The sequence below is a fragment of the Poecilia reticulata genome, chromosome 13 (assembly GCF_904066995.2).
Source record: "Poecilia reticulata chromosome 13, P_reticulata-male-v2, whole genome shotgun sequence".
Taxonomy (NCBI): Eukaryota; Metazoa; Chordata; class Actinopteri; order Cyprinodontiformes; family Poeciliidae; genus Poecilia; species Poecilia reticulata.
In genome coordinates, this window is record NC_088842.1 from 19,512,943 (window position 1) to 19,540,602 (window position 27,660).

The 27,660-nt window shown below is 40.4% G+C and overlaps 1 protein-coding gene across 6 annotated transcripts in view; it reads left to right on the forward strand.

Moving 5' to 3' along the window:
* Window positions 1-16,073, forward strand: part of dscamb (Down syndrome cell adhesion molecule b) — a 123,591-nt gene extending 107,518 nt beyond the window's left edge. For 3 of the 6 annotated variants that reach the window (XM_081614258.1, XM_008425290.3, XM_008425292.3), the window contains 10 exons: window positions 1,083-1,181; window positions 2,164-2,352; window positions 2,619-2,909; window positions 5,761-5,937; window positions 7,249-7,279; window positions 7,528-7,643; window positions 7,732-7,896; window positions 10,067-10,267; window positions 10,708-11,010; window positions 14,671-16,073. In XM_081614258.1, coding sequence (XP_081470384.1) covers window positions 1,083-1,181; window positions 2,164-2,352; window positions 2,619-2,909; window positions 5,761-5,937; window positions 7,249-7,279; window positions 7,528-7,643; window positions 7,732-7,896; window positions 10,067-10,267; window positions 10,708-11,010; window positions 14,671-15,185 — 2,087 coding nt within the window. In that variant the 3' untranslated portion in view covers window positions 15,186-16,073. The remainder of the gene's footprint in view (window positions 1-1,082; window positions 1,182-2,163; window positions 2,353-2,618; window positions 2,910-5,760; window positions 5,938-7,248; window positions 7,280-7,527; window positions 7,644-7,731; window positions 7,897-10,066; window positions 10,268-10,707; window positions 11,011-14,670) is intronic. The other 3 variants (XM_081614259.1, XM_008425293.3, XM_008425294.3) reach the window with 1 other exon arrangement.
* The last annotated feature ends 11,587 nt before the right edge of the window (window positions 16,074-27,660 follow it).

Here is a 27,660-nt window from a genome sequence, read left to right on the forward strand (position 1 = left end):
CTCATGTACTGAGTAACTAATCATAATATGTCATTTGAAATGAAACAATGTCATCAGGCAGTCAAAAATATGGAGTTCAAACATACCAGTTTAACCTTTTGTTGGATAATTTTACTTTTTTACAACTCTGTTTTTGCTGTCGATCAGACATTGAATTGTTCATTTGAATATTACCCATGTGATCGATATAAATTTATTTATGGTGCAAATTTTAAACATTATCAGTCATAATATTAATTAAACCGTCTCGAGTATCTTTTGGTGATGCTATTGCTAGTCAAAGGCTTTTGAATTGAACTATTATTACCATAAGTTAATGTTGAGCTTCGGCTCATTTCCCTTCTGGTTTATTATCAGTATTTTAAATATAGCTTCATACTGTAAAATCACAGCCAAATGACGCTTCGGCTGCAGATGCCAGCAAAGCGTTTCCAATACGACCCGTGGTGTTTGCGGAATATACATCAGCAGACACCTGGAGTCTGAGGAAATTTCATGACGACTGGGTATAAGGGTTAAATATCACACTTTCCAGCAGCCTCCTTGTGGTGACAAAAGGTCACAACAATCTAAGTCAACAAAGTTTTTCATCATGAGGAGAAATGTCAACAGAAATATGTTTAGGACTGGCACTCATGAGTTTAAACTTAATTTAATTGTTTCTGGTGTTTTGCTACAGGAAGTTACAAAGGTAGCAGTTAAAAACTTCTGTTAGTCGTTGACTCAAAGGTTTTATGGTTGCTTGTGATTAATTTAATAACGCTTCTCATTATGCAGATATTGTATCATTTTGTGCTGTTTTGGTGTTGATTTAATATTGATGAAAGTAATCCCAGCCATAAACCCTCTGCTTTCTGTATTCATAAGTCTGCTTGTCATTAAAAAAAAAGAACTAAATCATTATTATAATCTCTACAGTCGGGATAAAAGAGCTTTCAATGTATTTTCTTTTTAACATCACTGTATATTATAATTGTTGAGTGTTGATTGTTTTATATTATTACAAAACCACAAACTGGTAAAAAAAAACAACAACAATAATAACCCAAAACATGATCAATACACTGACCTGTCATCCACAGTACCCCCTGACCAGCCACGTCTCACGGTTACCAAGACTACCACCACATCAATCACGTTGTCATGGATACCTGGAGACAATGGCGGGAGCTCTATCAGAGGTGAGGTGGTTGTTACCGTTGAACAAACTCACACATAATCATCTACAGCCATTGAAGCAAAATGGAAAGTTTGTTACAACTGAACGTGACGAACGCGGCCATTAATAATTAGCCTCATACAAACGTGAAAACAATCATCTCCCGTCTGTGTTTTGTGTTTTGCGATAGCCTTTGTCCCTTCCTCTTGCACTTTGGTCTAACTCCACTGTTCCATGAACGGGTCTCATTATTTGCTGCTACAGCACAACAGTTAAGTCCTAAAAGCTAGATTAAAAAGCAGGAGAAGAGATTAGGTTCTTTTTAGAGGAAGATTAAAGCGTTCCATCTTACAGCGCAATCACAACAAGACTATTTGTGGTGATTTATCATTGCTCCTAACCAAACTGCTCCTTTCTTTTGTGTTGTAGTCACCATAGCAGCTGCTCAAGATGCTTTCTCTGTTACATTTGCTTTGCTTTCCTCCACACAACCTCATCCATCACCAGAACACACTCACTAGAACTTACTATACAAATCCCTACTGAACATAGGAGATCAAGTTATGGCTGTTTGGATGTAATCCACAAAGATCTTGGTCACAAAGGTCTATATGTGAGGACATTAAAAGATCATACAGGTAGCCAGATATATTACTTGCTTGTGGAATTTAATGCAGTTCACCTGAAATAAAGTAGGTTAACACATATTGTAGCAAAGAAATGTGTAGCAGAGAAGTTCTCTTTCAGAAACAAGAGACGCCTCACAACCTCTTTCTGATTGAGATTTTGAATTTTACCATAAAACTTGAACTTTGCCTCTGTTTTTTTAGCCTTCAGCCATCTGTAAATAGCACTTTTATTATGCGGTTTGCACCTCGGTGTTTCCTCCGGATTTCAATAAGACTCTTTCGCATTCAAATAAGTAATAAAAAATCATATTTATTCTGAATAAAATATTGATTTATTTCAGCTTTCATCCTTTTTCTCCCCTTCCTTTGTTCCAGGTTACATCCTGCAGTACTCAGAGGATAACAGTGAACAATGGGGCAGTTTTCCCATCAGCCCCAGTGAGCGGTCGTATCGTCTGGAGAACCTGAAGTGTGGCACATGGTACAAATTCACCTTGACGGCGCAGAACGCCGTGGGTCCGGGACGCATCAGCGAGATCATTGAAGCAAAAACCCACGGGAAAGGTGAACAGTGTAGATGTCTGTGTTTTTTCTTAGCTTTTAAGCTTCAAATTAAACAAATTGCCATAACAATCGTTTATGATCTCCGAGGGTAAAACTTGCAGATTTGAGAAATTTTTTTTTGTTTTTTGCATCTATTGCAACAGATTTAAAACATTTTGATTTAATGTAAAACAACGATATTACAATTAAACAGTATGTAAATCACTGTTTTGTTAAAAAACTTGAGAGATTTAAACCAGTTTTTCTGCTTTCTGTCATTTCCTCAGAACCACAATTTGCCAAAGAACATGAAATCTTCACCAGCATCAACTCCACCCGGGCCAGGCTCAACCTGGCTGGCTGGAACAACGGTGGCTGTCCAATCACCTCCTTCATACTGGAATACCGCGCGGTGGATTCGGCCACTTGGACGACAGCCCAGCGCACCTCGCTCACCAAGAGTTACATCCTGTACGACCTGCAGGAGGCGACGTGGTACGAGCTGCAGATGAAGGTCACCAACAGCGCCGGCTCAGCGGAGAAACGGGTCACCTTCGCTACTCTGAACGCCGATGGAAGTAAGTTGGGAAGAAAGTTTGTGATTGCCTGTCACGGTCATTCTACCCTGAGCCAGTGAGCAACAATTAAAGTAGAAACTGTTTTGTTGGACAACTCTCAGTGGTATTCATAAAATTTGATTGCGCGATTAGTGGTCAGAAAACGTCAGGAATAGATGTAGAGAATAATGATGATGTAGAGCAGGGATGTGAGAAAGTGTCAACACTAGTCCAATTGGAGGAAACGATACACATTTGAGAAGATGAAATGAGACGTTTTTTTTTTTTGTAAACCACGTTTTGGAAAATACTGACACAAAATCATTAAAAACAGTAGTAGACAATTAGCAAAAAAAAGCTCCTGATACAGTACAGCGTAGTTAGGGAAAACCATTCTCCATGTGATATTAAACTTAAAGTTTAATGCGAGGCATTAGTAGTCTGAAAGTAGGAAGGCGTCTGTGGAACTGAGCAGCCAAGATCAATCTATAGGCTGTGTTTGAGTCTAATTTATAGATCAATAACAGGCTTAGAGTTTTTATATTGCAAACTTCTTTGCAGTTCTGCCTGCATCCAGCCTCGGAAGTGCAGAAAGAAAACTCGGGTGGCCATCAGAGTCTCTGCAGGCCATTGGGTTGCTTTATGTGCCTTTCAGGACTGCATTTTGTGTTAGCTCAGCAAGAAAAAAGAAAAAAAAACCATATAACCTGTCAGGAATGAAGGGAGCTTGTGACGCCCCCGAGGTGCACTCAAGACTCTCGGCTTGTTTCTGTGTTTTTGCAGAACTGCGTACGCTGTCTGTTAGCTTGTCATGAGTGCATGTTTGTGTCTCCAGGCTAAGGCATATATGTGGATGCTGTTGTCACTTTGACAGCGAATCGATAGCTCTGCTGCTCAGGCTAACACAGACTCGGCATTCTCCTACAAATATTGTGTCTTAACTCTTTTCTAGTTTAACCAGAAAGACACACAATCACTAGCCACTTTATTAGGAACACCTACTAAGTTCGTTGTTAAGTCGGCGCGTTTAGGGATTTACGCACGTTGAAGACAACTTGCTAAAGTTGAACTGAGTGTCAGAATGGTGGAGAATGTACTTAAGTGACTGTGAAACGAGCCTTATTTTTGCAAAGATTATGTTGTTCGTATTTTCGTACCTCCCATCGAATAACGCTCGTGCCACAAAGTTCCAGTTTTCTCAAACTGGTTTCTTGAATATCCCAGTGAATTCAATGTTGCTCCAGTGCCTTCCGCAGTCATCAGATTTCATTAAAGTAGAGTACAATCTGCAGCAATTGCATAATGCCATCATCGCAAAATGAACCGAAACCTTTGAGGAATATTTTCAACATGTGATGACTGAAAATTAAGCCACTTGCGAAGATAAAACAAGGTCCAAGGAAACGGTTTCAAATAAAATCTGGGAGCTTCAGAAAAAATGTTAGAAACAAAGTGTCAAACGTGGGTTTTTATATATCATCAGATCGAACCAAAACACTTGGACCCAATTAATGGAGAACGTCTATGGAAGATTATGATCAAATATGGGTGTTCAGAAAAACTCACGAGTGTAGCACACAAATCCCCATGATAAAAAAAATCTCTGTCCTTTATATAGCTGGGTTGCATATGAGCCACAGCACTTTTTCTGTGATGCTGCAAAATGAAAGCCATGGCAACAACAATGACGTGGACATGTCCTCCGGTTTTAATGTCAGTATATTCAACCTGCGAAAGCTGCCAGCTAAAACAAATAATGAGGAAGTGACAGGTTGTGTTGTTTGCTGAAGACTTACTTATACAAATGAAGAATTGCAGGCCGGTATGGACGCCTTCTACCAGGCTGCTAACAACGTACAGTACATAAAAGACTCAAGTTCTTCACCAACCAACTTAAGAGAAACCCTCCACTGACTCCATTAGGTTTATGAACAACCTATTGGCACATTTACCAACCTTGGAATAGTTAGTTTAATCTCACGAGTGAGTTTGGTCATGAGTCGTACACATAGATAATGAGAGTGATTGTTTAAGCTTCGTTTGCCGTTCCATATTCACCTTGAGGCCGCTCAGCGACCTGATACTTTCCAAGTCAGAATATTTTGATCTGAGAACTCATAAAACGGACATCTAAGTGAAACGAGAACATAGTTCATAGGTGTTATGTTAAGTTCTATTTAATATTTCTAAATCAAACACTAACAGTTAATGTGACCAGCAGGAAGGAATGGGGAAGGTTCTACTGTTTTTGCTGCACATTGGTTTTAACGCAGTAATGTAATTTACTTGGACAAGTCTTTAGGGAGTGGCGTCAGTGTAGCTTCACTGCAGGGACGCCGTGTGGCGCAGCGGTTAGAGCGGGCGCCCTGTACAGAGAGGCGGTCCCGAGTTGCAGCAACCATTATTCTGCTGCACGTTTCCCTCCCTCCCTTCCTTTCTGACTGCTGTTAGATAAAGTGCGGAAAGGAATTTTTATAAAATAAAGTTTCACTACAGTCTCAGTGCACATTTACCTAATAATCCTGCAAATCCTACGTCTTAAGGGAGGGAGGAACTGAGCCGCTGCATACTAAACAGTGCACTCTACTGTATAATGGACAGGAGGAAAATTCAATAGTATCTGCAGTGTAATAAAGAACATATAAAATTTCAATATCCAGGAATGATTAGTTTTTAAAGTGCACATAAAAATTGTGCAAATGGAAAATTACTTATCAAACTATATTTCCCAGGAGTTTTTGATCCTTATGATCCTTTTCTGTGATACATAAAACTTATTCCTCTTTTCCTTAACAGGTATTAAGGTCAACACTGATGAGGCTGGTGTTTGAATTACACAGGAAATATCTAACCGGTTTCCATTTGTGCCAAGGTACCATCCCTCCTCTGCTGAAGACAGGAGATCCCATCTCCGACAACATGTCAGGCAGCGGAGGGCTGAAGATGGTGGTGACCATCACCTCCGTTCTGGTCGTGGCTGTGCTGGTCTTTATAATGCTAATGGTGCTAAAGAGGAGACGGAGGGAGCAAAGGCTCAAGAGACTCAGAGGTAAATCTTTAGCAGTAATTCACCAATAAAAACCTGGACAAGTGTACCATCTGCTGCAATTGTTTTAAGCCTTAAACAGATTATAGGTTTCAAAAAATCCAAATTGTGCCCTAATTTATGTTTAATCTTTGATACTTCATTCAGATTTGAGAACTGATAAAGAGCTGATTCAATTCACAAAGCAGTGTTTCTTTACCACACCTCCGGATCAGCTAACCTGTTTGTTACACATAGTGTCACTTTTTTTTGTTTTGCATTCTTTTGCATTTTATTCTGGGAAAATGTGGAATTTTAAAATAGAAACTGGGTGTGAACCCTGATGAATATGAACTGCAGAGAAACTGAGAGATGCGCAAAATGATAGGTAACACCTTTTTTGAAGGGGTGTGAATAAGACTGACATAATGCAGTCATAAAGATAATATAACACCATTTTGAACATGAAGGACTCTTCGTGAATGGTTATGACTGTCGACATGAAGTGTCAGTCGGTAAATAATGACACTTTTAATGTAAAGTTGATACTTTTAATGCAACTTGTAGTATAATTTTGCGTTAAAAGTGTCAGTAACACTTTATTTGATGGGGTGTGCATAAGACTGACATGACACTGTCATAAACATGGCATAACACCTGTCATGAACATAAAGAAGTCTTTATGAATGTTTATGACAGTTGTCATGAAGTGTCATTCGGTAAATAATGACACTTAATGCACTTAAGTGCATTAAGTTGCATTGAACTTTTGAAAGTTCAATGCAACTTTCAAAAGTTGCATTGAAAGTCCATTAAAAATGCCAACTTTGCATTAAATTATCATAATTTACAAAATCATGCAAAGTTAGCACTTTTAATGGACTTTTAATGAAACTTTTAGAGCAACTTTGCGTTAAAAGTGTCATTATTTACCGAATGACACTTTATGACAACTGTCATAAACATTCATTGAAGGCTCCTTCGTGTCCATTACAGGTGTTATGTTGTGTTTATGATAGTGTCATGTCAGTCTTATGCAAACCCCTTCAAATAAAGTGTTACTAAATGACACATACAGAATGTTGTTAAAATCTTCTGAATGCTCAAGTCTGTGAAAACAGCTGCAACAAAGGCAAGAATGATGCTAAAGTAAGTTTGTGTTAAGAAAGTTTGAGTGTGTGTGTGTGTGTGTATTTTGCAAGGCTCTAATAGATCTGAAGTACGGTTCAGTAAGAGGAATCATCATAAATGCTTGTAAAGTATTCCCAGTTCTGTACCTTCACAACTCCGACGGGGTCGTATGTGGTACTAACCACCTCTTTGCTGACTTCACAGATGCCAAAAGCCTGGCAGAAATGCTGATGAGGTATGTATTCCTAATTTTGATTTGTGCACGCTCATTTGCTTTCAGACAGAACATAAATCACTCGGCAAGCCAGAGTCACAGGCCCGTTCAGTAAAAATCAAATATATTGTTGGTGCTGTCCATTCACCTTCGCTCAACTTCTTGTCAGCTTAAGTGGAACCGGGTTTGCATTCCTGCAACACAAGAGTCACACAGCTGAGGAGATTACCTGGCGTTTTTGTTTCTCCTTTTTTTCTCTCCCTTCACAGTAAAAACACGCGGACGCCAGACACGGTGAACAAGCAGCAGCAGACACTGAGAATGCACATTGACATCCCCAGAGCGCAGCTCCTCATCGAGGAGCGGGACACGATGGAAACAATCGGTAAAACGCTCGGGGTGGAACCTGCTTCCCTCAGTCACCGTGTGCGCCACGCTCACAAGCTTCCTAAACCCTGCTTCCTCTCTGTTAGACGACAGGTCCACTGTGCTGCTGACAGACAATGATTTTGGCGAGACCAATAAGCAGAAATCTTCCACGGTGACCCACACAGTCCACTACCAGTCTCTGTCCCAGGCCACTGGGCCTCTGGTGGACGTATCCGATGCCAGACCTGGAACCAGTGAGTCCCACCACCGTCAGTGCTCAACATTTATTTCCTTTATTACTAACAATGTGTCGTCATGTGTTGTTGACAGTAACAAAACTGTTGTGCAAGTGATGCTGTGATTTTGTTCTATGTTGTAGCTGAGAATCTAGCACACCGTGTTTTCATGTTACGACCACAACCTCCGATTTCTTGAAGACTAAATAGGCAAAAATAACTTTAAAAATAATAATTGTAATTTAGTTTAAAAAACAAGTGTGTTTTTTTTCATTCAAGCCCCTTTACTCTGATAATCATAAGTAAAAACCAGTGCATTCAGAAGTCACCTAATTAGTAAACCAGTGTGTAAATGAATTTAAGTATAGGTTTTGGTACAACTAAGGCTCAGCAGCTCATTTGAGCACATTAGTGAACAAACGATATCATTCAGACACAATAATGAACAATTTTGAAAACTTTCCCTTTCTTCCCACTTCACAGCTTTGCACTATTTGGAGTTGGTCTGTAACAAAAATCCTAATAAAACACATTTAAGTTTGTGACAAAATCCCAAGGTGTATAAATGCTTTTACAACTTTATGTAAATACACTTTTGCAGACTTTAGTGCTGGAGTTACTTGGCTCAGCTACACAAAATACACAAAGGTGATAAAGCTTTATTGCACTTTCATCTGAAATATATGCAAAGCATTAAACCGCTCCACCAGTTTTATTTAAAATGGCCCTACGACAAACAACGACAAAGTTGTTTCTGGTGTTTAGGCTCTTCTGAAGCCAAACTGATGAAGAGTAGTGATTTCATGTCTCTTTTTTGAAACAAAGCTTCCCGTTGATGCCCACAAAGCACTCCGTTTAAAACGGCATAAGGGTCACATTTAGGTAGACAATCACTTCTGCAAGCTGATTAGAAACATCGAGTTCTTTCTTATTCTTCTATCATTTTTTTGCAGCTGATCTGCCGGTTCACTTTTAAATAAACAAATGTGAAGGCAGGAGACAGAACAATGTTTAATCTTTGTAAATAGACACACAAACACTGGCACCCATTCTAGTCTAAAGCACAGCCTTTAGCACACAAGCAATGAGTCACATCACCTGACCTCATATTGCTGACTCAGAGCTTTCCTTCTTTCTTTCTTTCTTTCTTTCTGTCATTTCATCCCTCCATCTCTGCTGACTACTGTTACCAGCTTTATTCTTCTCTCTGCGTGGATCTGGCCTCAGACCTTTTCTAAATGGTTTTATTATCATTGGCTCCGGCAGCGGATGAGGCACCTGCGGCATGCTGAGGTCAAACTGAATGAGACAAAGGTTTTAGGTTTCTGGAGTTTGACAGTGATAAAAAAAAAATATTTGCTGAGGGCAGAGAAATCAAACAAGACGGGTGAACTGTATCAAAACAGAAGCCAAGACATCCTACTGCCTAGATATTCTAAATTTTGCACGTCGTCAGTGTTTCTTGAATGTTCTGCAAGTGAATGTGAAGAAGCTCCAACAGACCAAGCTACAATCTTCATAAACAGCTTCTTGAAAACACGGAAACTTAAAAACTGTTGGTAGATCTGTTGCCAAATTAACTGCACAAATATATTCAGAAAACAGAAAGGTTATTCTGCTACAAACATAGTAAAATAAAGTCCAAACAAGTTACTTTCTTTGTTGAAACAGATTGAACAATTGAAGTTTTGGAAACTATTAACTAGTTGATCACTTCTGCTAAAAGTCCAACAAAGATTTATGGTATTTAGGTTAAGAAAAGCTGGTGTGCTCCTTTTGAATTGTGAATCAGGGCAAATAAGAAATTAAGAAATTGTCTTGCCGGATTTAAACTATTTGATAGATTGCAGGCGTTTTTTCCCCCTTAATTAATCCAAAAATGGATGCGAGCAAACGCAGATCTCTATTTTAAATGATTAAAACTGAGATGTAAGGATTTTGATTCAAAAGCAACAAAATTAAAACAAAATTCTGACCTAAATTTTGACTGACATTTAGTTTTATAATATACATTTTAAAGTTTTTGTATGGTTGGGGTTGCACCAAAATGTCCTTGGCAAAGCACTTTATTGTTTCTGTCTTATTTAAATTTGTCCTGAACTTTTGCATATCTACTGAATGATTGAGATGATTTTCAGCTGACAGCTGCTAACCTGAACAAAACAACTGACCTTTAACCCCCCACCCCCCAAATCACTTCTAGACCCCACTGCCAGACGCACTGCCAAAGCTGGGCCTGCTGCAGCACGGAGCCGCTACGCCAGCCAGTGGACTCTGAACCGGCCGCATCCCACCAGCTCCTCACACACCCTGACCACTGACTGGAGGCTCCCCACGCCGCGTGCCACCGGATCTGTGGACAAAGAGAGTGACAGCTACAGCGTCAGCCCCTCACAGGACACAGGTAGAGCCGGAAAAGATAGAAAAAAAAACACACAAGCAACATGAACTCAGTCTGTTTTTAAAGCTAAAATGTATTGGGAATATGTCAGAAGTTGTATTGCTTTTGTGAGATTGTAAAATGCATTAGTCGGGAAGAAGACTGCTCTTGTTTTTTCATGTTTTCAATCCGAAAATGTTGGCTTGGGACTTAATTTTCTTCAAAACTCAGACTGTGTAGCCCAGTCCTGCCTAATATTATTACCTTATGAATCCATCATAAACCTATTCCATTTATCTTTACTTTTCCCAATATGCTTTGCACCATTGGTCAAAACAAATCAAAAATCCCTTTAAAAACACACAATATCAGCAGAATAATAAATCAAAAATTTACCTTTAATTCTAAAGGAATCCAATGCATGAAATGCATTGTTTTCACAATGCACCCCTCCTTATTATCAGATCGCGCACGGAGCAGCATGGTCTCAACAGAGAGTGCGTCTTCCACCTACGAAGAGCTGGCCAGAGCCTACGAGCACGCCAAGATGGAGGAGCAGCTCCGTCACGCAAAGTTCACCATCACAGAGTGCTTCATCTCTGACACGTCGTCTGAGCAGATGACAGCAGGGACCAACGACTACACCGACAGCCTGACCTCCAGCACACCATCGGAGTCGGGCATCTGCCGCTTCACCGCTTCCCCGCCCAAACCTCAGGATGTCAGCAGGGTCATGAACATGGCCGTGCCCAAGGCGCACAGACCAGGTGAGGAGCTTGGATGACGACACAGAGTTACAGCGTTGGTCAGGATGGCCCGGTTAAAGTCCAGCTGAGAATCAATGGCGCAGATGGAAAGCGTTCAGCATCCAGCCGTTAGAGGCGTATTCCAACATGGCTGTAGCTGAACATATTTCTCAAGACAATAAAACAGCATCTTTAACCATTTATAAGTATATTTTGGATGAACAGTTTGACAATAACCCTTATTCTCTTATGATTATACATCTTTTGCACAATGATCCTCCTTAATTTGTACTTTTAAAGGAAGAAAATAGATTGAAACACATTTTATTAGCTAGTTAATAGCCTGTCTTTGAAGGCTCCTTAATTAACTTTCGGCCAGCTCCTCTTTTAATTGCACTTGGTTTAGCTTTGCATTCTGTTGTGTGTCTCATTAGTCTTTGGACTTGTGCTGGAAAATCAGGTAGTCTCATTAACCATCACTTGATATATATTAGAAGAGCTTTCTGTGCCTTTAGTTGTCTTGTTTATCTGTAGCTTTCCCTCCTAACAGACAAACAAGGCCCATCAGACTTCATAAAATCATAATTATGACATGAGGTTTCCTACTGCACCCCTGGCATATGTTTTATTGTTAGGGATTTTTTTTTTCCAGAAATGATTCCATTTTTTATTTTTTAAATATTTTTTTATGCAGTGCAGTTGCTAGCTTACCTTACATGAACCTTAGCTTCTCTGTAAACCCATCAGTTACTTGATCCGGCAGCCCCACGGAGGCGGCTGACCACACGCCACGCGCAGACGGCCCGAACTGAAAAACACTGTGCTCTCTGACACATGCGGACAGCTCGTCCATCACCCGTCCTGCTCTCATGCGATAGTCTGTCTGGGACCGCTGATAATTAGCGGTGCTGGAGGTCTCCTCTTACGAGGAGCGAAAGAAGAACTTTGGGTCTGCAAACGTGCCGGAGGTTCCCCGTCAGACAGCAGCCGAAGACATCAGATCTCCTTCTTAAGTTTCAGGTCTCATTATATCATGAAGTGCTGTGCACAGGACAGCAGGCATGTCTAGCAAAGAGAGGGCAGCTAAAGGCTATCTGTCAACCTGATCTCAAAGTATTGTAACCGAGTACAAAACAGCACTTTGCTGATAAAGGGGAGACCTATCAGGATGACGACAGGCTCTTTGCTTATCAGACCGGAGTGACAACTCTCACTGCGAACACTGCGGTGTCACTTACACTGGGAGTACAATGCAGAGATTTAGGATCTTAATTGGCTGTTACATTTTTGGGGTGTTAATGTATCACGTATTACAAAAAAATTAAATAAAATCTTTATGGGGAGGACGTCAATGTAAACTGAATAATTGTATATAGCTACATACAAAACACTTTAAGTATTATTATGTTTTCTTGTATTCTCTCTTTCCTCTCTATTTTTTATCTTCCTCTTTCCCTTTAATTTTTTTTGCTCCACATCTCTTAATTTCTTAACCCCAAAACTATTTCTAATAATAAAAAATGGAAATAAAAATCTAATTGTTGTGACCCTAGGGTACTTTTGGCAAAAAAAAAAAAAAAGTTTGGACACCCACACCGGCTTCATGTTGAATTTGTGTAGTAATGGGTCATAGTCTCACATTTCAAAAGTCTAGTTGCTCAGATTTGAACTGGAGCCAAGTGAAAGTAGGAATGATGACTATGCAGTTAAATCAAATGAAATGTGAGGTTGTAGCCTGGGACTATCCATCCCAATAATAACATATGAAAATGATTAACTAGAAATAATATTAAACTGATGTAGTCCAACAGTGTTTGGATACACTCTGGTGTGAAATCCAGAGCCAGCAGAGCTGCTGATGTGCCTCTCGCTAAGTGAACGATGCACCTTCAGCTTTACTATCATCTCTATTACATTACTGAGTGAGCTCAGTTGATACCACATCTTATAGACACAGGCATACAGCTAATGGTTGAGTCAAAAAGGCTCACATGACTTGAGATCTATAAGATGCCCATTCGGTTTCTGTGTTCAGTTTTTGTTCCCTCTAAGGCACGACAGAGGAAGGTGTCACCTGAAAATGTGTTGTATGACACAGATGTCACCGTTTCCTGTAAATATCTTTCAGACACAAAATGCTGCTTCGATGATGCACTTTGGTGTCTCATCGCTGTACCATTCGCAGTTTACGAACTGATTAATTTTCAAACTTCATTTCTAATGAGCTCCCAGGGAAACACTTGAATCTATATTTAATTCAATTAACGCTTCAAGCCATTCATCATGCTTGCCGGCACTAATGGGGCTTATCCATAACCAGAGTAATTTATTCATTCTTCCTGTGAACCCTGGAATCCATCCCTTGAGGTCACACACACACACGCACGCACGCACGCACGCACACACACACACACACACACACACACACACACACACACACCGACTGAATGTGCAGAGGCGACCTTGTCTGAGCTTGCATTAGAGCAGAGATTCTGGCAGGAGCTGTGACTGTGCACATATAGCACACCTACCTTATATCCGTACATGTGTGGGTTGTGTGTGTGAGGGTCTCCGTGTGTGGGAGATATAATGCGTTAAGAGCAACTTTAGAAGTGAATGGCGTCTCTCTAATTATGTGCCGATCTCTGCGTCTGTGAAATGGTAAAATGTCGGTTCTGTCTGAGCTGCACAGGAGCTACAGAGAGCGTCAAGTGGTCTGGACACCTGACATTATATTTGTGCTGAATTACCCGCAATGCATTTAGGAAAAGGAAAGTTTACTCATCCTCTTTTCCTTATTTTGATTTAACACACATTTTAAGTTTGACCCAGCTGATTATGGCTGAAGTGTGTTAGTTATTGTTCTACCAACAGTACATCCAACATGTCACCAGAAAGAAGGGTTAAAATGAACAAAAATGAAGTTTCTAAGTTGTACATGTTGATTTATATCAGAAAAAAAGCTCACTTCCTGAGCCCCATTCTAATCAGAAACATTAACTTTCATGGCTACATCAGTTTCCGATAATTACAGAAAATATAACATTTCCATTAGGTCTTTCTTGTTATTCTGTTATAACGACCACAGCAACAGGAAGTGTCACAGCTGAATTTGTGTGAAACAAATGTTAATATTTTAATCTGATAGCAAGGAATAAGATTAATGGTGTCTACATGAAGCATCCAAACTTGCTCAAAGTACATATGGGTTCTTCCAGTCACCATATGGTTTAGGTTTAAGTTTAGGTGAATGGTATTCTATACATTTTGTCCTGCCTTACTTTTCTATGAGTCTGTTTCTCTGACCAGAAACACTCTACATGTTTAGGTTTCAGTAAATGTTTCAGACAGGAAGATCATTGATTGAGCACTGCCTCCCATCGCCATGTCCAATCTATGAAATCATCAGCTTCAAATACCAACACTATGTAAATGAGCGACATTACAAAAGTTTATAAAATAGTGTTTTGCCCGTTGTGTTTTTGAGGTACAAGCTTGTTTTGCCCGCTAGCCGTTAGCTTCAGTCTCCTGACCAACTTATTTACCAGAATCTCACTTCCAAAAATTTAAATCAACCCAATTAATGTTTATATGTCGTCGCTTTATTGTATTTTCAGTTTTCCCAATAATTACTGTGATGAAAGAAACGTAATGCCTGCTTCTTTGTGTGTTGCCTCCTAGGAGGAGAGTTGGTCCACTTACCGCCCTACCTCCGTATGGACTTCCTGTTGAACCGCGGCGTGCCTCTGCCAGCCCGAGGAGGGGGCGTCAGCAGCAGTAGTGGCAGCAGTAGCGGCGGGGGAGGCGGTGCAGGAGCCGCAGGGCCGAGCGGAGGTGGTGCTGGTGCTGCCGGGGAGTCGAGAGGAGGCGGCGGAGCCATGGGTCAGGCCTGCCTTGAACCCCAGAGGAGTCGTACCCTAAAGAGGCCTCCTCCGATGGAGCCCACACCCATGGAAGTGCCCTCTCCCAGGGAGGTGCAACAGTGGCAGCCAGGAACTGCCTCTACCCTTCCACACAGGGATGTCCGGGAGAGGGGGGAGGCCCGGGGCGAGGTCCGAGGAGAGGCGCCCCCCTCAGGAGATTTAGCCCAAGCACAGGCTGCCAAGCTCAGCACCTCACAGGAGTCACTGCTGGATTCCAGAGGACACCTGAAACAGAGCAACAACCCTTATGCCAAGTCTTACACTCTGGTATAACACTGGGACACACAGGACTGATTCAGACACACAGGACTGCTGCAGACACAATCTGAGAGGAAGAACAAAAGACAGACGACCGGCACAGGAAGGACAGATTACCACAACAGAAACTGTTGTACATAGAGCTGTTTCTGACATGCGTCTAAAGTGGATGCTTTTCTTTGAGTCTGTCTTTCTTTCTTTGACTCTTTTCTTTCTGTCCTCTCTTGCTCTTCACTGATGCTTTCACACGTTTCTTTCTCTCACAACTTGCTCCTCTTCAGAAAGGTTTTCTCTCACAGTTCTTATTTTCTACTTGAGTATTCTTTTATTCTAAAGTGACAAAATAAGAGGATGGCCAAAATGATTTATTTAAAATTTGAGAAAGATAAAAAAAATAATAATATGGAATTTATATCAAGGACAATTATAGTCATTATTATTATTATTAATATTGTATAAAAACAGAAAATATCTAAAAAATATGAAGGGGAAACTGAAGAGGACTCTGAAGCACTCTGCAGGAGAACGTTGCTTTCTTAATTTATTTTTATTTTTCATTGTTGCAGTGTAATGAAATATGTGATTGGGTAACAATGAAGATTTTAACACAGCGAAGAGCCTATAGAGGAGGAGGAGGAGGAGGAAGCGTGATGCCAGACAGGACCGCCAATGCTGACCAATCGAAATGTTTTTCAGACTCTCTGACAACTTGCATGGCGACTGATCAAATGACAATTACTAGGAATGGCTGGAAATCCAAAAAAAAAAGAGAGAAAAAAAAAAAGATAATTTTGTCACTCTGAGAAATTATACAATGTGAATATATATAAAGAGAACACTTTTATTTGTGGATATTATGGGGAAAATGATTTGGTTAATAAAGTCCTTAGTCTTGTTTGCACACATTCGAGTTTGATTTACACTTTCCACAACGTTTTTTATTTATTTATTTTTTGACCATTTTGTCCAGGAAAGATTGGTGGATGAAAAAGGCCCGGTTCACAGTCTCCACAATAATTCATCCAAAAGGTGTTCTGTTGGGTTCAGTTCAGGACTCTGTCTGGGCCAGTCAGGTTCTTCAAAACCAAAACCTGCTTATTTCTGTATGGGCCTTGCCTTGCACGAGTTCACGATCATTATGGAACAATTTCCACAGTTTGGGAATTTTTCAAAATGGATCGATATCCTGCGGCAGTAAGAGTTTCTCTCTGGAGAAACAGAGGTCCAACATAACAACCAGAGTTGCTCTTGTCTTCATGATATATCCCTCAAGGTCCACTCACCTCACTTTGTGGCTGAGTTGAAGTTCTTCCCCTTTCCAGCAGATTTTCTTTGTAGTGTATTTTAAAGCACTGAGTTTGCCACAACTATTAGAAGTGCTAATAAATATTGAATGGTTTATATTGGCCATTTTCACAGCATATTGGATAATTAACTCAAGGTTTTTAAGCAACCTCTGAGTTTCCCAGTTGTAATTTAAGTTTCATCAGGTGTATTAATAGCTGCTGTGATTCACCAAATAAGTTACAAACCCAGAATCGGTTGAAGATCTAACCGACGAGAAAATGTGTAAAAAAAAAAAAAAAAAAAGAAGGTTGAGGAACAGAGAGGAGTCAATGATGTTAACCTTGATCATATTTACGAAAACCAAAGTTTGACAATTAAAAACGATGAGATGGTGTCAAACTCTAAAACATCCCACAGACACAGATCCACACAACCTGCTAACATGAGGAAAAATACAACGAGGCTGATTGAGCTTTTAGGATTTCCAGTAGGAACAGCTCAAGCAGTTTATTGAGACACTAAAAATTGTTGGACTTGGGTGAAATATGTTTCATTAGATTTAACAGTCATTTTCCATTTTCACGAAAAACAAAACTACGTTCAATAAAAGGCAAAGAAAAATATTACTCCAGTTTTAAATTTAACTATACTACTATGGCAGCCAATAAAACAAAGCACATTTTTAAAAATTATACAAACAGTTTTGTCTTGATAATAATCTCAATCAGCTGATCATGGAGGACAGAAGTTGGTCTACATCAGGAGAGCCCAAATCAAGTTCTTGAGAGAAATCCTGCAGCTTTTTCTGAAGGTGCACATCTTCTCCAACACACCTGATGGACGAATTCTCTCATTGGTACTTCATTCTCATTTGTAGAGGCTTGCAAACGATCCGTTTATTCGATTCAGATGTGTTGCATCTACAAGTCGAAAGAGCTACTGGAGCTACTGCTCTTCAGGACTAGATTTAGGTCCACTCAGTATATTCAGATTATTTAATGTATTTTTTAAAACTAATTTGCAGCTTTAATTTGTTTAGTTTACATAAATACTACCAGTTACATATATTGAACAAAATAATACACTTTTAAGTTATGTATACATAACTTAAAAGTTATGTATACATAACTTGTATACAACCTTGTACAACCTTCAACTAAAAAGCTGCTAACGTGATTACTTACGTAGATTTAAGAGGGTTATTTCAATTTTGGTAGCATAAAACAATTTCGTGATCACTTAATCTTGTGAATATACATAAAAACAGGAAATCTTGGCCATGAAGAGTGACTTTGACAAGCACAGCAAACATTTACGTGCAGTGTTTAAGTTTTGATCAACAGATGGCACTGTACAGTCGCTGAAATCAGACAGTTTCCTGAGTGATGAGGGTGCTGACTTTCAAGAGGCGGAAAAAGATGGTTCAGCACGAAAATCATAAGTGACAGCCCAGATAGAAACATCAGGAGCAACCCAGCAGTCTGTTTCATCATGAGCCTGCCACTTGCAGTTGCACACTGTGCTGAACGAGGTGAATTATTCATGCCGGAGCTTAACACTGGGACCTCGATCGGGTTTACACCGACACGGTGATCCCCGCGGTGCCTGGAAATTTGAATGAAACAGCAGAGACTCCATCCACACCGAAGCTAACACAAACTATCTCTTCCTTCAGGGAAATGCATGCAAATGAAGGGCATATTAGTTTTCCCCCAGATTGGTTCAGGACACAAAACAGTAGTAGCCAGGATTCAGTGTTGAGTGGAGTGTGTGCATGCAATGCAACAACAACAACAACAAAATCTGCATGCTTAGAAACTAGCTGCCAGCTCCTGATTCAAATCATTGCAGGTAAAATACAACTTACCGTGAGTGGAGATGATTACATTTTCTTTTTAAAATCCGTGAATTTCCCTCGTTGGTGTGTGGCGCCTTAATGAAGATGGATAGCCCACCTGGACACTGAGCATACATTACTGATGTCCATTTGCCCTTTCACATTAGGAAGAGATGGGACTGGCGTGTTAATTAGTGACTTGCCTTCTGACTGCAAACCATCATCACGATGTAATGACACTTGAAGTGTCCGGTTTCAATGTTCCTGGTTTCTGCTTCTTGTCTTATCAATATAGATGTGACCTGTAATCTAAAGATTATTGAAATTGACTTCTAGTGAAGACAGGGGTCGTGGAATATGTCACAACTTGTTGAGCAACTAAAATGTTAACAGTGGAGTTTCTTTAAGTCTCCTTTTACTTAGAGAATGTTTGCAACTGCACACATGTTATTAATTAAAGGGCTATTAAACTATTTTGCTAACCTCAGCGACAGGTTAGGGAGAAATTGACACAATTTCAGTCAGATTGGATGGCTCACAGACGTGATTGTAAAGGATGCTGAAGGATGGAGAAAAAAAGTAAGCACTTTTACTTAGGTTCTTTTATTTTGTTTGTCACAAACCCTGCGTCAGACTATATTTAACATAATATAATGTTCAGTTTTCTTAAAGCTGGCTTGGTTTTTAACCTTATGGTCTAGATCAGGGGTGGGCAATCCTGGTCCTCGAGGGCCAGTGTCCTGCAACTCTTAGATGTTTCCCTGGTAGAACACACCTGGATCCAATAGCTGAATCACCTCCTCTGTTCAGGCAGGTTCTCCAGAGTCCTGCTAATGACCTTATTATTTGACTCAGGTGTGTTGAAGTAGAGACACATCTAAAAGTTGCAGGAGACCAGCCCTCGAGGCCTGGAGTTGCCCACCCCTGGTCTAGATTAACAACTTTTACAGCCCCCTGAAAAAGGTGATTTATTCAGAAAACATGAGTACATGTCCTGTTGTAGCAGCAGCTGGGAGCAGCAAAAACAATACAACTTTTACAATATTTCAAACCAGTCTTTTAAAGCTTGATCTAGCTTGATCTAAGAGAAACATCTTTATTTTGGGGATATAATTTAAGGTGAAAAATGTGGTTGGATTTACCTCTTACAGCCAATTCTTTTTAATATATGTTGTAGGTTAATACTGTGATTTTTATCTATTTTTTTTTAATTACCTAACTTTACTTGCTATCTTATTGCAGTATAATACACGGGTACCTGGCAGTAAACAGGAAGCTTAGATTATTGGAATTGAGCAACCGATGAATGCTAATATCCAGAGGAACGTCTGCAGATTTTTCCCCTAATGGTCCAAGGTGGAAACCACAGAGTGACAAGAAAAAGACTGACGGCGTCCCAGCTGCATTTCATAATGAGGCGCCTGAAGAGAAGCCCGGACGAAGGGCTGTAACTCACAGAGAACAGAACGGAAGAACTTTCCCCTGAGATCACACAACACTTCCCTAATCAGGCTCGCATTGGGCTCTCTGTGGCCTCTCAGGAACCGATGAACTTTGTTTTCTTTACTATATACTCATTATGTTTATCTCCTACTAGTTATTCTCCTGAACACAAATACAATGTCTTAGTAAGGACACTTTCAAAACCTAAAAAATTGGTGCTCAATGGTCTTTACAACTTCAGATATATGTGAATAACTTTAGCATTTAAATTAGATTTTTAATGAGTCTACATGTGTCATATACAGCTGAAAGTAAGAAAATCTGTAAATTAGGATTGTGTTGGAGTTATTTGGAGGTATGAATATGATATTCACTATAAATAATATAAAATTTAACAATATAAAAGTTCTGTATCACTAAGGTCACTTTTTGCCATTCCTAATAAAACGGCATTAAGTGCATTTCAATTTCTTTCAATGTAAAATGCTTGTCAGATCCTTCCAGAGTATTATTGTATGACAACAATCCCAAAGATACTCCTCATGTTCTCCACCCTTAATGTACCCAGAATGCATTGCTGTCGAACTAATTATTAAAGTAACTATTAATCAATCCTAGGTACCAGATCCATCATGTATTATCCCATGATAGAATGAGTTACTTAGGAAAAGACATTTCTTTTCTCCACTGGGATTTAGTTCAGGCAATCATGGGTTGAAATAGATTTTCCTGCAAAGTTACTCTGAGATGATGATGATGATGATAACTGCATATTAATTGTTTGTAGAGGTCATGCAGTGATGAGTAGCTGGTCATTGACAGAGACAGATTTATATTAGACTTTCTTTAATTCATTTGAACTTGTCTATTGTCAGGCTGCAATGATGCATTTTTTCTCCTGCTGACATTTGCATAGGCTCAAATATTCACATGCACCTCCACCAATATATGAAAGTAAGTAGTACCTTAAGCTTCAGACAAATAGGTAAAAAAACAATTTTTTGTTTTTTTACCTATTTATAAGCTAATGATATATGCATAATTTTGCGTAGATGTTTGACTCCAAAATGTATTATTGCACCTCTGACTGTGAAAAAGACACTCAGCATGACACCACCTCCACTGTGCATGGCAGCTGGTAAATTGTTTCTGGGTTTTGAAAACATCATCTTCTTTCATGCGAGTGGAATGAGCGTTAAAGGGAGGGTTGGAGTTAAAGTTGGAAGGACGTTCTGCATTAATGTCTAAATGTCTCTGGGTTGGATTTTTGCAATGACTGAAACTTTTCACTTCTCTTTCACAGTTTTTCTATTTGCGTTTTACAGGCTTTTGCTTTGTTCTGTTGCTTCTTTTTTTTATTTCTTCAAGTCGTATGCAGCTGACTTCGAATGATTCTGCAATTTTCACTAAAAATATTTGTCATGAGGTGGGGTGGTTGGTGGTGAGGAGAGACGCGGGACCCAGGATATAGATGAAATGATGAATTTATTGATAATAATGCTCAAACAGTCCAGGAACAGGCAGCACGGCAGAGAGTAGCACACAGCTAATACCGGTAGCAACTGATAACTAGACTAGACTGAATAACTGGAGCTGACGCCGACACAGGACTTAACCAGTACTACTGGGACGACGGACAGACAGACGCAGACAGCTAACGCTTGACAATAGACATATGATGACTGACATATGACGCAAACTTAGACAAGGATCCGACGAAGAACACAGACAAACAGGTGAGACTAAATACACACGGGGTAATTAAGGGAACGAGACACACCTGGGAGACAATCAACGGGGAAGACGCAGAGACGGGACTCACAGGGAACAGGATCACAAAGAAAAACTCAAAAATAAACACACAGAAACACGGACCATGACAAATATTCCTCTTAGAGCATTCACACTGCATGAAATACAACTTTCTTTTGTTTCTTTATTGCCTTTTGACTTGAAAATTCTGATTAGTTTGCTTTGAATCAGCTGACAATAGGTGTTTTACATCTTGTAACCAGTTGTTAACCTGAAAAGTAGATCACAAATTTGTGGGTCAATCTTTATTTTTTCTTTTTTTTTCCCTTAATTACATTTTTTTAAATAAGTTTATATGGCACTAGCAGAGCAAATACACCAACAGTTAAAGACTCCACTGGATTTAAATTGGCAGCTGCAAAAATCTGCAGCTCTGTTAGTGAAGGATGGGAATGAGGTAAAAATAGCACCTAGTTTCTGAGGTGGATTCACACTCACAAGGTCAGTGGAGCAGCAATGCTGCTGGAGGGTTGTGTTTCTAGGACTGCTTTCAGATTTTTAGATGAGAAATTAGACTCCATTTTGCTTGGTGAGAGACTGAGACGGCAGAAATTCGAGACAAGAAGAGTGAGATTTTTCCAATCTTCTGAAATATTGGTTCAGCTTTGGTGTTAATACTGATTCTTCAGATACAATTAATATGTTCAAAAAAATAATCTATTTTTGCTGCTTATCCTCATCTTGTACTTCACGCTGTTGTTGACGGTGTGCTGCTGAGGAAGTTAAACCTCAGTCAGGCAGGATGAAGAACATCTGCACACATCAGTTTTCTGGTCTTTGATGAGACAATTTAACTTCTTCTTACCTCTAGTTAAAAAGGCTGTGATTCAGGAACTCACAACTTATAGCTTGTCCATTTATAAGACTCTCCTTCCCAAGCTGTGGGTCTCTGCAGCTCCTTGTTTAGGTAGATCGCTTTGTCTTAGTTGCTTTGCAATTGTATAAATAAATGTTAATTTTTAGATTCTGGATTGGGCAATTACATTTCTGTACTGGATTTTATTTAGAGGCTCCATTTTACTATCACCTCACTGTTTTGCACCGTATTTTGTTGTATTATAACATAATGTCCAAATCAGAGAAAACGAATGTTCAAGGCAGCATAACTCAAAGAAAAATTTTATCGTTTTGCTTCCTTGTGTATTGGACATAAAACCCTTTGTATAATCCTTTTTTTCACAATAACTTGTATGTGGAAATAGTCCCAAACAATAAAGTACGTGAAGGATTTTTGATCAGCAAAGTGGCTTTGCTTATTTCAGAGCCGAGATGCTACTTAATTGTTTGTTTGGGCATTTTTATGCAATGTTTCTCTCAGACTCTGAAATTACTTCATAAACTTTGTTTTTCCTCCTCAAGATTTACAACTTATAAAAATATCATTTTGCTTTAGTTTAAGCATATTTTAGCATGTTTATTTTATACATTTCTTAAGGAGTCTCTGCGAAACATGTCGTGAATTTAATAGTAAATTGTCAATTGTTCTTTGACATGTGCTTGAAATGAATTGAGCTCTATCTGATCATGTCTATTGAATCTTTTTTTAATAACTTGAGATCCCAAGACACCAGTAACTATACAAACAAGAAAAAGACTGTATTTTATTTACATTTGGCCAGGAAGACCCCAGACAACAAATATGCAAACCTAAACTTTTAATCATCTTTGTGAATCAGGGCGAGTTTATTGCTTTGATCTGCACAGTGGCTACTTCTGTTTTATATCATCAGTCAGCAGTGGTGGAGAAAGTACTGAAAAAATGTACTTAAGTAAAAGTACAAATACACAGACACAAATGTACTCAAGTAAAAGTAAAACTACCACATTAGCATTTGTACTTAAGTAAAAGTAAAAAAGTACTGGCTTTTAAAAATACTTAAGTATTAAAAGTAAAAGTGCTTGCTGAATGGATTACCTAATCGCTAATATCATTAAGTGTCCCGATCGTATTTAATTTTAATACATTAGAAAACAACCTGCTGAATACTATTAATCAATCATTAATCATTTTGTCTAGATTAATGTAAAGTTGTCAAAACAAAGACATTTTCAGTAATGTCAACTTTGTATTAAAAGTGTCATGATTTACTGAATGACGCTTTATGACAACAGTCATAAATATTTATGAAGACTTATTCATGTTCATGACAGATGTTTATGACGGTGTCATGTCAGTCTTATTCACCTGCCTTCAAATAAAGTGTTACCGGCTAGGTTTATGTAGCATTTGATTTTAACAAAATATTTATACCTGTATTTCATAAAAATAATGGTAGACTTTCGGCATTTATTTTGAAGTATGTTGATCCTGTTTACAACTATGATTTTAATGTTCAAAAGCAATTTTTTATGTTCCATCTTATAGTAATAACTTAACAAAACTGTTTATTTGACTTCAAAGACTAGAGTCAAAATTGCTTTACATTTAATTTATACGTTGAAAATTTGTATTTGTATAGTAAAATGCAATAAATTAGTTGTGATGTACAGAAGATAAACAATAGCAAGCTCAAGAATATGTTTAGCTCTTAATATATAATAGTAAAGGTTAGTTATAAAGACTAGATGACGTCAATTTATGGTCTTAAATTGCAAAATAAAGTCTGCAAATTGATTGCAGAATGGTTTCATTTTTACATCACTTTGCATGAGCTACTTTCAAACTTAAGTGTTTTGTGTTCTACAACTACATTTCCTGTGGACTTAGAATTTAATTTTGTTTCAAAATTATGTTAAGAATATATTAAATACATTAACTTTAATATATTTTACACTATAATTAACATATGGTATAGAATACAGACTTCAATGGTTTGGAGGACAAATGTATTTGGAAATGTCCAAGGTTTTTTTAAAAAAAAGTTTGTGAATGCATCACAAAAGACAGAGTAAAAAGAGAATTTCAGTTTTGGGTTAACTAAATATTGGTAAATTTGACATAAAAACTGTTAAATTATGGAAATTTTTTTGATGGAAATTCTGAAAAAATAAAAATAAAAAATATAGAAAATGTCCTGGTAATTCTCTGCCATGATATTTTCAGTGTTTTTTATAGAATTTCCATCAGAAGTTTCCCGTAATTTAACAGTATTTTATTTCAAAGTTTTCCATAAAAAAACAGGGAAATGTCCTGGTAATTTCTGTCAGTACACTTTCTCGTTTTTTATGGAATTTCAGCAGAATTTTTCCATAATTTAAGTTTTTTTCCCCATAATTTAACATAAACTGTTAAATTATGGCCCACCACCACTTCAGGTGACATTTCCCATATTCTCAAACTCAAAGCTTGACATGTATGGGGCAACGTGAGAGCTCATCTACTGACTGACTACATAAACTAAAAGCTGGATCATAGATATTTTTAATAAGCGTATTTGTGAGCCTGCCTCTTTTTATTAAATTGAAATTAATTTTAGATTTTTGTATGACTTTTTCTCAGATTAACTTAGAAAACGAGTTGTTATTATTACAGGTTAGTTTTCTAAACAACAAAAAAGTATCTGTTAGGGAAGCTCAAAAATGAAAAATTGGACTGATATTGATATCCGATAGTAACACTGCTGTTATGCCAGATTTACCAATTCGTTATTTTGTCAGTTTTTTTTATATGATTACTCGATTAATAGTAAGAATAATCGATAGATTACGCGATTACTAAAATTTTTGCTTACAATAGCCCTAATTACATAAATAAAATAGCATTTATAGGTGGATCGGGAGGATTAATTCTCTCCTTCACCCCCCTCCTTCTACACCCAGACCTCCTCCCCCTTCTTGCAATTCGCTGTCCGGCCGCCCCCCCCACCCAGCACTCAACGGTACGCTAGACCGGCCCCACCCTCTTTGACCCCTCACATATACCTCTACATTGAGGGGGGACTAGTGTACCTCTCCTGGTACACTAGCCCCCCGAATGTCTCTCCTTCGCCCCCCTCTTTCTACATACAGCCAGACCTCCTCCCCCTTCTTGCAATTCGCAGTCCGTCTGCCCCCCCAGCACTTAATGGTTCGCTAGACTGGCCCCACCCTTTTTGACCCCCCACATCTACCTCTACATTGAGGGGGGGCTAGAGTACCTCTCATGGTACACTAGCCCCCCCGAATGTCTCTGCTTCGCCCCCCTCTTTCTACATTCAGCCAGACCTCCTCCCCCTTCGTGCAATTCGCCATCCGTCTGCCCCCCCAGCACTTAATGGTTCGCTAGACTGGCCCCACCCTTTTCGACCCCTCACATCTACCTCTACATTGAGGGGGGGCTAGTGTACCTTCATGGTACACTAACCCCCCCAATGTCTCTCCTTCGCCCCCTCCTTCTACAGCCAAACCTCCTCCCCTTCTTGCAATTTGCTGTTCGTCTGCCTCCCCAGCACTCAACGGTACGCTAGACCGGCCCCACCCTCTTTGACCCCTCACATCTATCTCTACATTGAGGGGGGGCTAGTGTACCTTCATGGTACACTAACCCCACCAATGTCTCTCCTTTGCCCCCTCCTTCTACAGCCAAACCTCCTCCCCCTTCTTGCAATTTGCTGTTCGTCTGCCTCCCCAGCACTCAACGGTACGCTAGACCGGCCCCACCCTCTTTGACCCCTCACATCTATCTCTACATTGACGGTGGGCTAGTGTTCCTCTCATGGTACACTAGCCCCCCCTCAATGTCTCTCCTTCGTTCAATCCTTTGCTTCCCCCGCCCCCCACCTCTCTAACGATACGTCAGCCCCCCACCTTCTCTCCTTCTTCGAACCCCTTCTAGCCTCCCAGTGGGCCATCGTTCCCTCGGCCTCCAATTCTGATTCTTCGGGTCAATCTACCCGTCTTGCTCTCACTGTAACAACGGATGACTAAAGGTTTCCGGTATTCTCAGATTGAAAACTTGCAAGCAATCTTTAAGGCCATAATCATCCGCTCTGGTAAGTTGTGAAGTTCTGCTGAGGAACAGTTTTGACACTTCTGACAAGGTGTCACTACGTTGGTGAGATTAGGCATGAGGACTCAGAGGTCTGTCGTGAGTCGGAGACAGGTCCTGACTCAGAGACAGGTCATAACTCTGAGGCAGGTCCCAACTCTGAGGCAGGTCCCGTCTCAGAGGTCGGTCCCGTCTCGGGGACGGGTCCCGACTCAGAGGCAGGTCCCGTCTCAGAGGCAGGTCCTGTCTCAGAGGCAGGTCCTGTCTCAGAGGCCGGTCCCGTCTCAGAGGCCGGTTCCATCTCAGAGGTCGGTCCCGACGCTGAGGCGGGTCCTGACGCTGAGGCCGGTCCCGTCTCAGAGGCCGGTCCCGTCTCAGAGGTCGGTCCCGTCTCGGGGACGGGTCCCGACTCAGAGGCAGGTCCCGTCTCAGAGGCAGGTCCCGTCTCAGAGGCAGGTCCCGTCTCAGAGGCCGGTCCCGTCTCAGAGGTCGGTCCCATCTCAGAGGTCGGTCCCGACGCTGAGGCGGGTCCTGACGCCGAGGCGGGTCCTGACTCTGAGGCGGGTCCTGACTCTGAGGCAGATCCTGACTCGGAGACGGGTCCTGACTCGGGGACGGGTCCCATCTCGGGGACGGGTCCCATCTCGGAGACGGGTCCCATCTCAGAGGCAGGTCCCGTCTCAGAGGCAGGTCCCGTCTCAGAGGTCGGTCCCGTCTCAGAGTTCTGTCCTGACTCGGTGACAGGCCCTGACTCTGAGGCAGGTCCTGACACTGAGGCTGGTCCTGACGCTGAGGCGGGTCCTGACGCTGAGGCGGGTCCTGACGCTGAGGCAGATCCTGACTCGGAGATGGTTCCTGACTCGGGGACGGGTCCTGACTCTGAGGCGGGTCCTGACGCTGAGGCGGGTCCAGACTCTGAGGCGGATCCAGACTCGGAGACGGGTCCTGACTCGGGGACGGGTCCTAACTCTGAGGCGGGCCCTGACTCTGAGTTCGGCCCTGACTCCTCCAAGTCAGTACCAACCTCTGAGTTGACCAAATTTAGAGGCCCAGCTAAGTGTGGACTAAACACATTTGATCCACTCTTGGTGGGCTCTTGCCTCTCTTCTTCGTCTGGATTGTCTCCACAACCCGCAGCCTTTTTGATGAGGCCCCATGCCTTTTGAAGAAAGGTGTCTTTGAGATTGATTTTTCGTGGTCGTGCA